General features: G+C 35.9%; 1 protein-coding gene across 2 annotated transcripts; it reads left to right on the forward strand.

Annotated features, from left to right (window-relative positions):
* Positions 1–304: 304 nt before the first annotated feature.
* Positions 305–13959, forward strand: LOC104097691 (uncharacterized). Of its 2 annotated transcripts, XM_009604303.4 has the most exons (19): positions 305–445; positions 672–716; positions 867–938; positions 1877–1942; positions 3580–3732; positions 4374–4485; positions 5532–5577; positions 5707–5778; positions 7157–7219; positions 7422–7576; positions 7666–7730; positions 9116–9266; positions 10241–10346; positions 10440–10575; positions 12325–12389; positions 12490–12654; positions 13108–13180; positions 13269–13347; positions 13607–13959. In XM_009604303.4, the coding sequence occupies exons 1-18, from the start codon at positions 442–444 to the stop codon at positions 13325–13327; spliced, it is 1608 nt and encodes a 535-aa protein (XP_009602598.1). In that variant the 5' UTR covers positions 305–441; the 3' UTR covers positions 13328–13347; positions 13607–13959. The 2 variants fall into 2 exon arrangements, with proteins under 2 accessions (XP_009602598.1, XP_009602599.1); XM_009604304.4 differs by lacking the exon at positions 1877–1942.
* The last annotated feature ends 360 nt before the right edge of the window (positions 13960–14319 follow it).

A 14319-nucleotide genomic window follows, 5' to 3' on the forward strand; every position in this document is an offset into this window, starting at 1 on the left:
ATCCAGTATAATCACTAGTGGGGTCTGGGGAATATAGTGTGTACGCAGACCTTACCCCTACCTGGGTAGAGAGACTGTTTCCGATAGACCCTCGGCTCCCTTCTTCCAAGAACTTCCACCTTGTAGGGTTAACTCGAACTCACAACCTCGCTTGAAAGTGGAGGGTGCTCCGTTGCAAATGGTTTTACATGTTTCCTTTAATATCCCAAATAATTTAATTGTTTACTACAGTGAGAAAATAAAGTAAAAAAGATTAGTTTGACAGGCCGGTTTAAAATCTGAACCGGTCCTAAAACCCCAGGTTACGGTTTCGACGAGCGATATAAATTTGCAAAAGAAGACAGCATCCACCAGTTGAGTTCCATAAGCAGCCCTCGGATTTGTTCAGCTTCTTGTTACCGCAAGCAGAAACCCTAAGTGTCCTTTACTCAATTCACTGCCATGGGTATGTACTTTATTTCACTGCGAATTTCTATGTTAGGTGCCAGATCTTCATTTACTCTATCGTTCATGCAACCTAGGGTTTATTGTTGCATCTAATTTTCACTGGATTTTTACTTTTAGATTCGAAGCTGTTTATTTTGTGTGAAAATCGGAAAGTCCGTCCGTTACTTTAGGAGAACTCAATAATTATAATGGATTTTATGCCTTTTGGTTGTTTGATGTGATAGATAATATTGAAGAGGACATCAAGGCACTGCAGCTCGACTCATCCGGTATAACAAATTATAGCAGTTTTATGATTTATTAAGTAGCCATTGATTGTTCATCCACTTTTCATCAGAGCTGACCAGTACTGGCTTATAAGTCTTTACTGCGAGGAAGCATGGGTTTGAATTGTCTAATATGTGATTGAATGTTAGCAGAAGATAACGTGATGGTTAACGTGGAAGACGGAAAACCCGAGGAAGCTATAAAACCTGAAAAAACTAATGGAGGTTTGTAGCAAGTTCACTAATGTTCTTGCCCTTTGCTTGTTCTTGAGTGACTATTTGCTTGTATATTTGGATGTGTTTCCTCATTGCTATGGCTCTGATGCTAGGATATTATAGCTAAGCCTATGATTTAAATTGACCCCTCCCTCTACAAGGATTTGTAATTATTACACACAACATTGAAACTTCTTGTGGTTTAAAATAAAGGCTTATTGTTGTGTATATTGAGATGATTTCTTGCTTCTTTGGGCCGTGAGGTGCGTGTTAGACTTTTTTCCAGATTAGGGGGAGGGGGGGATAAGCTAACTTCCATGTAAGCTAAACCCAGAGCATCAAAATTTTTTGAAAAAATGTTTTGTTGGTCATATATTTAGATGCGATCATGTAGTGACGTTTTTTATTTTTAAAAAACTATTTTTTTGTTTCTTTCGGGGTGGGGTGGGTGGGGGGGGGGTGTTAAGTACGAGTGACAATGTGAGAGTCCTTCAGTTCACTCTTTTCAATAGGCTTCATCAGTCTATGCTTTTAGCGTTGGATGGTAATGCACACAAGAAAATAATTACAAGAGTTCCAAATTCAAGATTTTCGTGATCACTTATTATCTTTTCAACAATCAACAAGTTTTCAAGAACTTGTAAACATTGCTTATGGCATAATTTGTGTTTTCAACACTTACAACCTTTTCTTCCAAATCAAGAGAAAAGGTTCTCTCTCTTTTTTTCTTCTTGGTTTTAAGTTAGCAAAGGTTGTTAGACTCAATTGTTATTTTCGGCTGATAATCTTTCTGAAATCTCTATTTGGTATGCTGTACGTTTGTTTTATATATATATATATATATATATATAGGCTGATAGATATACTTTTTTTCCCTGCTTTCATATCCTCCATTTATAATATTGGGAACTTTATGGATGACTTTTTGAATGTTTATTAAATGGTAGAGGATAGTGCCATGGCGGAAGAGAGGGAGGCAGGCGATGATGAAAAACCGGATATGCCAGAAGATGGTAGGTAGATTAGTGAACAGGTTATGTGTCACCTGGTTCTTATTGAGCTTAGTCTTTTATGTTGTTGGTGATTCTTGTTGATCTTCTTGACTGGGGTATCCGCATCGTTAAAGCATTTTTTGGCCTAGCTGTTATCGGATGCATTAGCAGGCCCTTAATATCAATGCCAAATAAGAAGTTTAGATTGCTTTTGATTCATAAAGAATCTGCCAGGAAAAAATGCTTTAATAATGGAAAATGGAAGAAAAAAAAAATGAGGGTAAACTGAGCGAAACGATTAGAGGAAGAGGTCATCAGCGGACAGTTTTTTTGTTTAGCAGCCTTTCAGAAAAGTTTTTTTCATACGCGACAGGGAAAAAAGTTTTGTCAAGGAGATTCATAGAAGGGGATGAAAAGGGGAACCATTCCAATTTCGAATACATGTTGTACCGGTTTTTTAGGGCGTAGAACTCAACGTTACTTTCATTTTGTTCCTCCCTCTCAGTTGTATTAAAAGCCATTACTTCATCGCTTAAAGCGATGTGGTTATCGCTCATGGATGAAGCCATGTGGCATGCACTTAAGTGAAATGTGCGGTTTAAACAATGATCGCAACGTGATTCAAATGAAAAGAGGCCGACTCTTTGAATCTCAACTTTGAGAAGTTGGATTGGTATTGACATTATTGGATATTGGATGTTGAAATCACTTATTTTTGTTGCAATGTGATTATTATAGTTACTAAATTTCACATATGTTTGGTATTTTTTAATTTTCTGGAACTGTGCACTCTACTTCAAAGAAGTGTGCGCTTCATTTCTCGCTTCGCTTCAAGCCAGAAGAACCTTGTCACTTGGTTGCACTTTCCGCTTTTTAAAACACTGCTTCCCCTGTAACAATATCTTGCTTCACCAATGCTATTTTGGATGATTATGTATCTATTTTGACGCTAATGATGGTTCAGTTTTACTTTTGGATGATGGGCACCCTGTTAATTTCTGCCTGTATATTTTAGAGTTTGGAATCTGGTTAAATAATTTGTAGGGGAAGTTTTATTTTTGAGGTGACTGTTTGGAAAAGAATCACGCTGAAATGAACTGAAGTGGCTTGGTCATCTGCCCTAAAATGGTGGCTTTGCGTTGCAGAAAGATGTTAATGTTGCGTGGTGATAGCTGTACTAGTCAAACGAGATATATGTTGCCACTTGTGCCTCTCTCATTATTCTTTTTCTGAAGAGAATATATATTGATTTAGCTTAGAAGAAGATTTACCTGGAAGGCTATGCCCCTATGCTTATTAGTATGACACTAAATTGCCAGAAAAACTATTTTGTATCTGGTGATGTGCGTCATTTACGGTAGTGAATATATGAAAATTAACCTTGAGAGAATTCCTTTTGAGATCTTCAAGCAGCCAGCCACACTTCAATGAGAGTTGTTCTAGACTCTTTTGTTTTCAAAGCTCATTATCTGCTTACTTTTACATTACTCCTAGGGAATTTTGATGTGTTTAAGTTATCAAGAAAAAGAAATAGAGGGGAGGAAAGTTTTGGTTTATTTAGACTTTAGATTGTTTGGGAGAAAGATGATTTTCTTTAGATTACTGAAACCATATTAATGAAACTGTTATGTAAGTGTTTACTTTGTTGTTGGTTTCAGAGTTGAAAGATGAAGCACATCCGGACTTAGAGCCAAAGAATGTTGAGCCAAAGGGTATTGCTGGCAAAGAAGCTTCACCCCCAGAAGATATTCAAGATGAGGTTGAAGTCAATAAAAAGAGACACCTGAATGTGGTATTTATTGGTCATGTGGGTAAGTCTTATTTTTTTCTGATTTACTCTTTATCCGCTTGATTCATGATTGTCATCATGTGAAGCTTGACGATTATAGCTTTTCGAAGTATCAAGAAGGACAGTAAAGCAAACTAAATAATATGCTAGAAGAGGAAAAGGAGTATTAAATAACTGTTGGTTCAGTAGTGTTTAGTGTTTACTACTATTTTTTCTTGTACTGACATCGTTCTATAATTTAGGACTGATATGTTTTGGCAATTTGTTTATTTCCTCCACGCCAGTGTTTGGGGATCTTTCTTTATTAAGGGAAAGTTATCTGCTCTAAATCCTTCCCCATTCTTGCTTTCTTCACAAGTTAGCTGTTGCTTGAGATGTCAGTGTGGCGTGTGTGGAATAGAAAAAACTGTGATGTTTGAGATTTTGGTTAAAGTAGGTAAGTTGTGCGCAACTTATTTGAACTAGTACAAGCCATTTCTGCGTGCACAGTTTGTAGAATGCAAGATCACTTTCTTTTTCTTATGTGAAAGTTGGCAATGACTTCCCAAAGCTGATAGGTAACTGGCAAGATGAAATCTAATTATTTAACTTAGGAACATCATATAATTATTACTAAGCCTGATAAAAAAATTCATAACTAAGAGTTTTCCGTATCACCTGCAGATGCTGGAAAGTCAACAATTGGAGGACAAATACTATTACTTAGTGGTCAAGTTGATGACCGTACTATACAGAAGTACGAGAGAGAAGCAAAGGATAAAAACAGAGAGAGCTGGTATGGTTTTACTAGCTTACTATAGTCAACGTATGCTTTCAGTGTTCCTTAATTGGTGGAGCTTGTGTATAGCTTTTTGCACAATTCATGGTGTTCTCCTGGTTCTTAGGAGAGCCTGTGATAAGATTCTCAATATGAAGCTTGGTTTATCATGATTCTTTTATACTATCTCATCAGTTAGATGAATTATGGTTGTAATTATCATAATCTACTGATTACCAATGACAAATGGACAAGGGTAACCCAGAACATACTTTGTTAATAAACTACTTGCATCATCCATACATTTATAAAAGTTGTTGGTGTCAGGAGAAAAATAGTATCAAGTAAGTTTGGTCACTATCATTTGCTGCTTTCTGCAGGATCTTATGAAGAAGTAGTTGGTTTTTGGCAATTTCACATGCAAATTGTGATAGTTTGCCTTTGTTGACTCTTTTGTCAAATGTGAATGACAAGAAGTGCAGTCACAACGACAATTAGGAGATTGTAATTTAGGGAGATAAGGAACACTAGATGTTGCTTCATTTTTATGGGATTAGATAGGTTCACTAATTTGTAATTTAGTTTTGGAATTAGAATTATGTGCTAGTTAATTTGCACGCATTGCTGGCATATGGAATCTGATTGCTTCTGAACATTTTGTTGTTCCAGAAAGTACTTTGTGTGTGTGCGTGTGTGGTTCTTTGTGTAATGCAGCTGTGCAGTCCCATGACCTTCTGACGGAGCAAAGTGTTGGGAGGTCGGAAATGAAAAAAATGCTTGTTCTTGGTTGCTGTCATCCTTCTTTTTATTTTTAGAAAAAGGTTTTTTCTTAAACTTCTTGTTTTTTGGTTTACTTGCAGAAATCAAAGTGTTCGGGCTAGTCTTTGCTCATCATAACTTGCCATAGTTTCTAGAATTGGTTGTATATTGTTTGTGTAGGATGTATAATCCTACTAAAGAATGAAGATAAATTTTCATTGGAATGACTCTCTGGTCCCTGTCGTTAATCGATTATTGTCTATTCCTTTAGCTTCTTAATTTCACTTCTCGTTTTTTTCTTTTAGGTATATGGCCTATATAATGGATACAAATGAAGAGGAGAGGGTGAAGGTATTATCTTCTTTATTTATTTGTTTTGTACTTAAATTGGTATATAACTTGCCTTTTCTTGGGCTGGAATTGGTGGGAGTTGCTTACGAGTGGCAATTGTGTGTGTCTTGTTTGTGAATTTCTGTTCAGGGAATAACAGTTGAAGTAGGAAGAGCACATTTTGAAACAGATACTACAAGATTTACAATTCTGGATGCCCCGGTAACTTTGAATCCTAATTCTTTCTCTGGTTTACCTTGTACGCAGGAAGAATAGTTATGGGTATTAAGTGATGAGTTTATGTGCATGATGGGTGCTGCTTGCCCCATGATTTCATAAATCTATAGAAAGTTTTCCTTTATCTAAAACCGAGGGTCTGCATGGCAATCCTTGGACAAATAGGCGGTCGTTCCGGAAATGTTAAACAAAAGTTCGACCCTTTGACTTAGGATTAGTCAGTTCTATTTCTCGATGGGCGGGGAAGGGATATAACTTAGCGGTAGAGTCTATTTTGTATTATTTAAACCTTTTCTTTTAGTAATTACACTAATAAGTGGAAATTGGGTTTAGAAAGAAGTCTCATGCTGGATATAACTTAGCGGTAGAGTCTATTTTGTATTATTTAAACCTTTTCTTTTAGTAATTACACTAATAAGTGGAAATTGGGTTTAGAAAGAAGTCTCATGCTGATCCTAAATCATTAATGAATTCCTTTTGCGTCGTCGTGAAAGTTTGATGTTCATCTCCCGTTTTACATTTTCTTGAGATTGTCCTCAACAGTGTTTCAATGTTCTAAATCTTCTTCCCTTTTGGTTTACAATTTTGTCATTTTGAGTCTTTGATCCTATAGTTACTGCATGGTAAGAAGAAAGTCGAAAAGGTTAGGACAAGGTTTAGTTTTTCACTATGTTACTCGGACTCTTCAAAAATGTTGTTGGGTGCGTGTCGGATCCTCTAAATTTAGTGCATTTTTGGAGGATCCGACACGGGTGCGGCAGCAGTTTTGGAGAGTCCGAGCAACATACTTTTTCATTTTATTAATGAAACCATATTAGAATCTCAGAGAGCTACTAATAGACTGATTGACACTAGGCTAAGATTGGAGTTTCTTCCAGGGTTCTGTCGTTATGCTGCATATGTCTGTAATGTGAGGGCAACAATCAGAACTAATAAGAGCATACTGCTGACTTTTCTTTTCTAGTTAGCTGATTGTTGTGGTTTGATGATCTGTAGATATTTAGATAGCTTATTGAGTTAGTTAAGCTATGTTTTTTTATATTCTTACTTGGTGATTAATAAAAGCTGGTTAGTTACCAAAAACAAAGAAGAAAAAAAGAAAAAAAGAACAAAGAAAAAAGAAAAAAAGGAAAAGAAATGATAAATAATGATTTGAGGTGTAATAGATAGTGTTTCGAAATAAACTTTTAAATATTGGAGCAAAAAAAACAATTATCATGACTATTATAAGTCAATATTACAAATATATTCTGCCTGTAACTTCATGTAAGTTGTAATTTTCTTGGTAATCTATGTACTCTTCAACTTTTGCTTCCATTCTCTCTCTACATCTACTTTTTTATTATGCTCCATTCGTCACCAGGGTCATAAGAGCTATGTTCCCAATATGATCAGTGGAGCATCTCAAGCCGATATAGGCGTGCTGGTAAGAACTTTTGCCTATACTGGTTAAGTCTTTGATGTGTGAATTGACTCTATATTTGAAACTCTTTTTGCCAAATTATTGAATATTGGAATGAAATGGGTCCAAATACAGCGAAATTGACAGTGAGGATTCATATGGCGACCCCAACTAGTTTGGGATTGAGGAGTAGTAGTTGTTGATCATTGTCTGCTTTGTTGTGAAGGTTATATCGGCTAGAAAGGGTGAATTTGAAACTGGATATGAAAGAGGTGGGCAAACACGTGAACATGTTCAACTGGCAAAGACTCTAGGAGTTACAAAGCTTCTTGTTGTTGTAAATAAGATGGATGATCCTACTGTCAATTGGTCTAAAGAAAGGTGATCTTCCGTCTACTGTTTGAATTGTGCATTATCATCAATATCCGATATATTCTAGCAACTAATTTTGATCCAGTTGATTCATGCAGGTACGATGAGATCGAGTCAAAAATGGTTCCATTCTTGAGGTCGTCTGGGTACAATGTCAAGAAAGGTAAAGATGCGGGTTACCTCTTTGTTTGGTGCTGTTTGTGATTTAGATGTGTTGAAGTGATTTGTTATGAATCACTGAGTGCTTTTTTTGAAAAAAAAAATTTCTACATAAGTCTTGCTATTATAGCCTTCCAGTATAAAGTAACTAGGGTTTACTTGTTTCTCGAGCCACTTATCCACTTGATATGGTAAAATTACATTTCAACATTTTTAAGAAGAAACTTTACTTACATATTGATTCAAGCTGACAATCTAAGTTGAAGTAAAGGATTTAAAGTGATGACTCCCTTCTTTTCAGTTTATGCGATCTAGTTTCTTTTTAGTCCGTTCCCAATTACCCTTACTTAATATGGAAGTAATTTAATAAACTTCCATTTTACCCTTAATGATAAGCTTTTATAACCCAACAAATGTTATGACATTTTTAATACCACAAGTTTCAAAAGTCTTATAGCAATATAAATGTTATGGCATGTTCAAGATCACAACTTTCAAAAGTCTTCCTTTCTTAAACTCCGTGCCCTGTCAAACAAGGTCACATAAAATGAAACATAGGGAGTACCTTTTAAATATGTTCCAAATATCTTGGAAAAGAATAGACTCTTTTGGATGATTTTCTTTGGCATGTTGAGACACCAGCCATTATTTTCTAATTAATGTCTTAATGTGTTCTGTATTTTTCTTTTTCTACCAGGAATGAAGTGGAATATATATATATATATATATATATATATATATAGAGAGAGAGAGAGAGAGAGAGAGAGAGAGAGAGAGAGTAGTCCGTTCCAGATTACCCTTACTTAATATGGAAGCAATTTAATAAACTTCCATTTTATCCTTAATGATAAGCTTTATAACCCAACAAATGTTATGACATTTTTAATGCCAGAAGTTTCAAAATTCTTATAGCAATATAAATCTTATGTCATGTTCAAGATCACAAGTTTCAAAAGTCTTTCCTTTCTTAAACTCCGTGCCCTATTAAACATAGGGAATACTTTTTAAATATGTTCCAAATATAAAATGAAACATAGGGAATACTTTTTAAATATGTTCCAAATATCTTGGAAAAGAATACTCTTTTGGATGATTTTGGCCATTATTTTCTAATTAATGTCTTAATGTGATCTGTATTTTTCTTTTTCTACCGGGAATGAAGTGGAATATATATATATATATATATATATATATAGAGAGAGAGAGAGAGAGAGAGAGAGAGAGAGAGAGAGAGAGAGAGAGAGAGCTGAATGTTGAATCTTATTTATCTTCACATCTTGAATGTGAATCTGTTGACTGTTATTCTCTACTTTGTTTAAAAAAAAGATTCGACATATTAGCTATGTTGCAGATGCTTGATTTCTGTTTTTTTTTGTGCTCGAATATCAGATGTTCAGTTCCTTCCAATCTCTGGGCTTTTGGGTTCAAATCTGAAAACTAGAATGGAGAAAAGTGTATGCCCATGGTGGAATGGTCCATGTCTCTTTGAAACCCTTGATGCTGTCGAAGTTCCACCTAGAGATCCTAATGGTCCACTAAGGTACTTCTAGAACCCATTCTGAATCCCGTGGCATCTTCCTGTTACTGTTTTCTTGCTCTACCCATATTTCCCAATTCAGCACTCACTTTCTAGTTAATTTTGCTCGACAGTCTTTAACGAATCACAATATAAAAAGTTTGTTATACGCTTGTTCTTGTGGGTTGTGATACTCTTTTCATTTCTTATTGTGGAAAACAAAATTCTTTTTGGCCTTAGGTAGAGTGATAAAGCTTGTTTGTGTGCTGCCTGCTCCCTTTTTTCATCTATGAAACTTGATTAGCTGGAACACCAGCAAAGCATTGAAGCGAAAGCAGAAATGTGTGAAAGAAAATTAGAATTTAATCTTGGGAAGTAAAAGAGGGTCTAAGGAGTAAGACTTGCAAGCTCTATTTGCACAGTACCTTTAAATGTGTGAGAAAAATCTAAACTTAAGTAAATTGCAAATAAGGGCAAAAGAGTAAGACTTGCAAGTTCTATTCTATGTTGCTCGGTCTCTCCAAAAATGTTGCCGCACCCGTGTCGGATCCTCCAAAACGCACTACTTTTGGAGGATCCGACACGTACTCAATGGCATTCTTGAAGAGTCCGAGTAACTTGTTTGTGTGCTGCCTGCTCCCTTTTTTCATCTATGAAACTTGATTTGCGGGAACACCAGCAAAGCATTGAAGCGAAAGTAGAATTTTTTTAAGAAAATTAGAACTTAATCTTGGGAAGTAAAAGAGGGTCTAAGGAGTAAGACTTGCAAGCTCTATTTGCACTGTACCTTTAAATGTGAAAGAAAGCAAAGGAGTAAGATTTGCAAGTTCTATACTTCTATTTGCAATATATTTTTAATCTTTTATTTTCAATGCATTATCTCTCTTGTTTCCTTCACCGGATGATAAGCAACTCCTCTTACTTTTCTTTTCTCCTAATTTCCTTCTGAACTTTTGCCAAGTTGTTTACTTGTTTTTCAATTTCCATTTTCTTTGCAGAATGCCTATTATTGACAAATTCAAAGACATGGGAACTGTCGTTATGGGTAAAATTGAGTCTGGGAGCATACGTGAAGGTGATAATCTACTGATTATGCCAAATAAGGTGCTATCTTTTGGACCTTTTATACCTCAACTGTATTGAGTTTTGTGATTGATGAAATACTTGAGGAAATTCATCTCACCAGCTGATTTATAGGCTGCTGTAAAAGTTCTTGCCATATTCTGTGATGAAGACAAAGTAAGGCATGTTGGTCCTGGGGAAAACGTACGTGTCAGGTTATCTGGAGTAGAGGAAGATGACATTTTGTCAGGCTTTGTCTTGTGCAGTGTTGGTATGTTTTCTCCCATTAATCTATCTGCTTGTTATAGTGAATTAGCATTCATTATCTTCTTGATATGTGTCAATTATTTGTCATTCAGTTTCTATTGCTAACAAGTTACGGTTTATTTGCTTGAAAAAAATGCAAAAGTAGTTTTTTTTTTTTTTTTTTCACTTGGGTGCGCACAGCTGTTAACAATCTATACTTTTGAGAATTTAAGAAACGAAGGGTGTTCTGTTTTTAGATGATGCTGTATGTGTCAAACAAAAATTACTTTTCCAGGAGAGGTCTACACTCAAGAAGAAAAAATTTCTCTTCCATCATGGTTAATATCAAATGAAGTTATTTGACTTACAAAAAAAAATTGTTGAGGTTTTCTTCTTGACAAAAAACATATTTATTGAAATTGTTTCAAATGAGCAAAATAGATATTGAGGATTCTTATAGTCAAACCCAATTAGTTTGGGATTAAGTCGTAGTAGTTGTATATTTCCTAGTCAATCCTCATGTTTCCATGCACCCTAAAAAATATGAATTTTGGGGGTTGTAACCACATTCTTTTTATGAATAAGGTCAATTTTTTTTGACATAAGAAAGAAACAACAAGTGCAGCAAAACATAGTTACAATTCATGTTAGTCCCTGGTTACGTCAATAGTACCATTAACACCCTGTACAGTCAGGTTACAGCAGTGAACTACCTAAAGTAGACGTATATTTAATTCTAACGTTGTGTTTTGCCTTCAAAGAATTTGGAGTCTCTCTCTAGACTGTCCACCATTCAGCCTGTGGTTTTAATCACTTTTGTGGGGATTTGTAAATTTTAGTCTTGAGACCATTTGCCAGATAAAGACGTCTTCTGAGGGTGCAAATGTTACAGCTTTTGACAGCACTTTATTCAAGCAGGTAGGTTAGTTGGGTATTGAGCTAGGGGAAGCTGATACGCTGCTGATAATTAGAACAAAGACTTGCATGAATACAACACATAAAAGAATGTCGTAGGAGTAATTTGATTGCAAACTAACATTGAGATGTAGCTCCTTATCCGGAAAACACACACACACACACACACACACACACATCTGTAGTCAATCACTATGTTCCCTGATAACAAAGATAAGAGCTAAGTTGCTATGACACGGCAGTTTAGGTGCCACACCCGTGTCGACACAAAACTAGTATGGGGTGGGTATGGAATCCGGTATGGTCAAACAATTTTGGGTACTTTGACCACGACGGACGGAAAAATTGGAGACGAAATTCAATTTGATTCCTGAAATCAGAACGAAAATTACGGTAAATTTGAAGAAAATATCATACTTTATCTAGGAAATCAATCCTTTACTTATATGCAACTTGAGAATAAAAAAACAATTCACACTTTACAAGCTATATATAAGTATTCCACAAGATTTCTCATAACTTGGAGATATTTTATATTTTTATTTTTTTGAATTACTTTTAGTTGGATCCCCTCACCCGTATCCATTCTAGGATCCGTATCCCTGGATCTAAGAATTTACATCTCGAAGGATCCGATCTTTAGATCTGCTCCCGTGTTTCGCACCCGCATCCGAGCAGCTTAGGATAAGCGGAAGTTTTTTGGGGTAAGGATAAGAGAGGAAGGTAAATGCTTTGTCTTGGTTTAGAACAATTCAAATGTGGTTTCATATTGTAACCTCAAGTTGTTTCTTTTAGCTATCATTTTGTTATGTATGGCTTTCAAGTTTTTTGTTATTTCTGACAAGTTTCATGTTTGCAGCAAAGCCAATACATGCAGTTACTGAGTTTGTTGCACAGTTACAGATCCTTGAGCTGTTGGACAATGTATGAATCCAACTCTTTAACTTAGCATTTCATTACCTCACTTGGGTTCAAAAATGTACATGTGGAACCAGTCTCTTAATGAAGTTCCATGTTGGCTCAGGCTATTTTTACTGCTGGCTACAAAGCTGTGTTGCACATCCATTCTGTGGTTGAGGAATGTGAGATTGTTGAACTGATGCAGCAGATTGATTTAAAGACAAAGAAACCTATGAAGAAAAAACCTCTGTTTGTAAAGAACGGTGCTATTGTTTTATGCCGTGTTCAGGTTAGCTGTCTAACTGAGTACCTGGTGGACCTTTTTCTTCAATAGTATTTTAATAGTACCTGGTGGACCTTTAGAATGGAAAGAATTGGTTCTTGGATTCGACTCTTTAGGTGCTGTCTTCATGTTTGTGGTTCCCTCTTTGTTACCATTTGAATTTGCAGAAGTCACCATTCTCACGCAAATGTTTGTGAATTCCTCTATCTCTTGAAGCTGTTACTTATCTTGTTTGATCTGAGAGTCTAATTAATAGTATAGCAGAATGTGTTCTATGCTGGTTGTCTGGCCTATCTAATAAAGAATGATGAAAGATTATCTAGTTAGGGGATAAAATCTTTTCTTTACCTTGAACTCCGTCGTCCTGTTTCTTTCACCCTTCCCTTATAAATTTTTTGAAAACCTTGTCCTTTAGTTGTGTTTTGTCTCGAAGTTAATTCTTCCAAATTATCATGCCAGGTGAATAATCTGATATGTGTAGAGAAGTTCTCCGACTTTGCACAACTTGGACGATTCACTCTTCGCACTGAAGGTAAGAACCATTGTGCTCTGTAAGCTTATTGTTTTTATTTCTCTGCACGTCATGCAACATGTGATTATAATGACTGCTGTTTGTGTAGGGAAAACTGTTGCTGTGGGGAAAATTACTGCACTGCCTACTGTTGCTGATAATGCATAAGCAACCTGATAACTTAAAAGGTGGAGATGGTTTCTTTTTGTTGGTACTTCACATAAACCTTTTTGGTTGATGAATGATGATAAGAGCGTAGATACGACAAAGATAGCCATGCTTCCAGTTGTGACATTCTAGATATTATCTAATCAAACTGAGTTAAGAGGATTGAGCCTTTTTTGATTTTTTGAGTTTTGCATTCATCGATGTATTCCTGGAACAGTTGCTTTTACAATCCAGTTTGAAGCTGATGATCACTCACACGACCCCTTACTATTTGAACAGTCTTCAGAGGCAAGATGAGCATAAAAGGTTTTAATTGCACACTGACAGAGCAGCAGCAACACCAGAAACTTATGGTTCTCAGCAGCATTTATTGGAAGAGAAGTTGGTCCATCTTTCAGATACGCACACAAGTATTCATGAGTTTGGAGTCTTGCGTAGCATGGTATTGTTTGATATTTTTTACTTTTTACTAGCATCCAATGATGTATTGTTATCTAGAACAGTGTCCAGTATGAGATTATTTGGTTATTATACACTTTGCCCATCATGATTTTTGCACTAAAATTTTGGCGAAACTTGAGCTTATACACCTTGCACTAAGATATTGAGATCTTTATTTTTTCCAGGCCCTATATTTTTTCTTTGACATAATATTAGACATCCTTTCCTATCTACAATGGGTATGTAACAAGTGCAGAACAAAATCTTATAGTATATGGAATCAACAAGCTTTCCTCTCAAAGTCCTTTGTTCTCCAAACCTCGTGACTCCCAACTCCACACTTTTCCTTGTTTTGGACTGGCCGGTCTCGCTCCCATGTACACGGGGAATGTGGACATTTTTTTGTTTAGGTTAGTGAATTCTTGGAGCCACTAATGGCTCCGTATATTAAGAACTTTACATTCTTGGAAGGGGAGCCTTGGAGCAACGGTAAAGTTGTCTCCGTATGACCTATATGTCACGGGTTCGAGCCATGGAAGCAACCGCTAATG

The sequence above is a fragment of the Nicotiana tomentosiformis genome, chromosome 6 (genome assembly GCF_000390325.3).
Source record: "Nicotiana tomentosiformis chromosome 6, ASM39032v3, whole genome shotgun sequence".
NCBI lineage: Eukaryota > Viridiplantae > Streptophyta > Magnoliopsida > Solanales > Solanaceae > Nicotiana > Nicotiana tomentosiformis.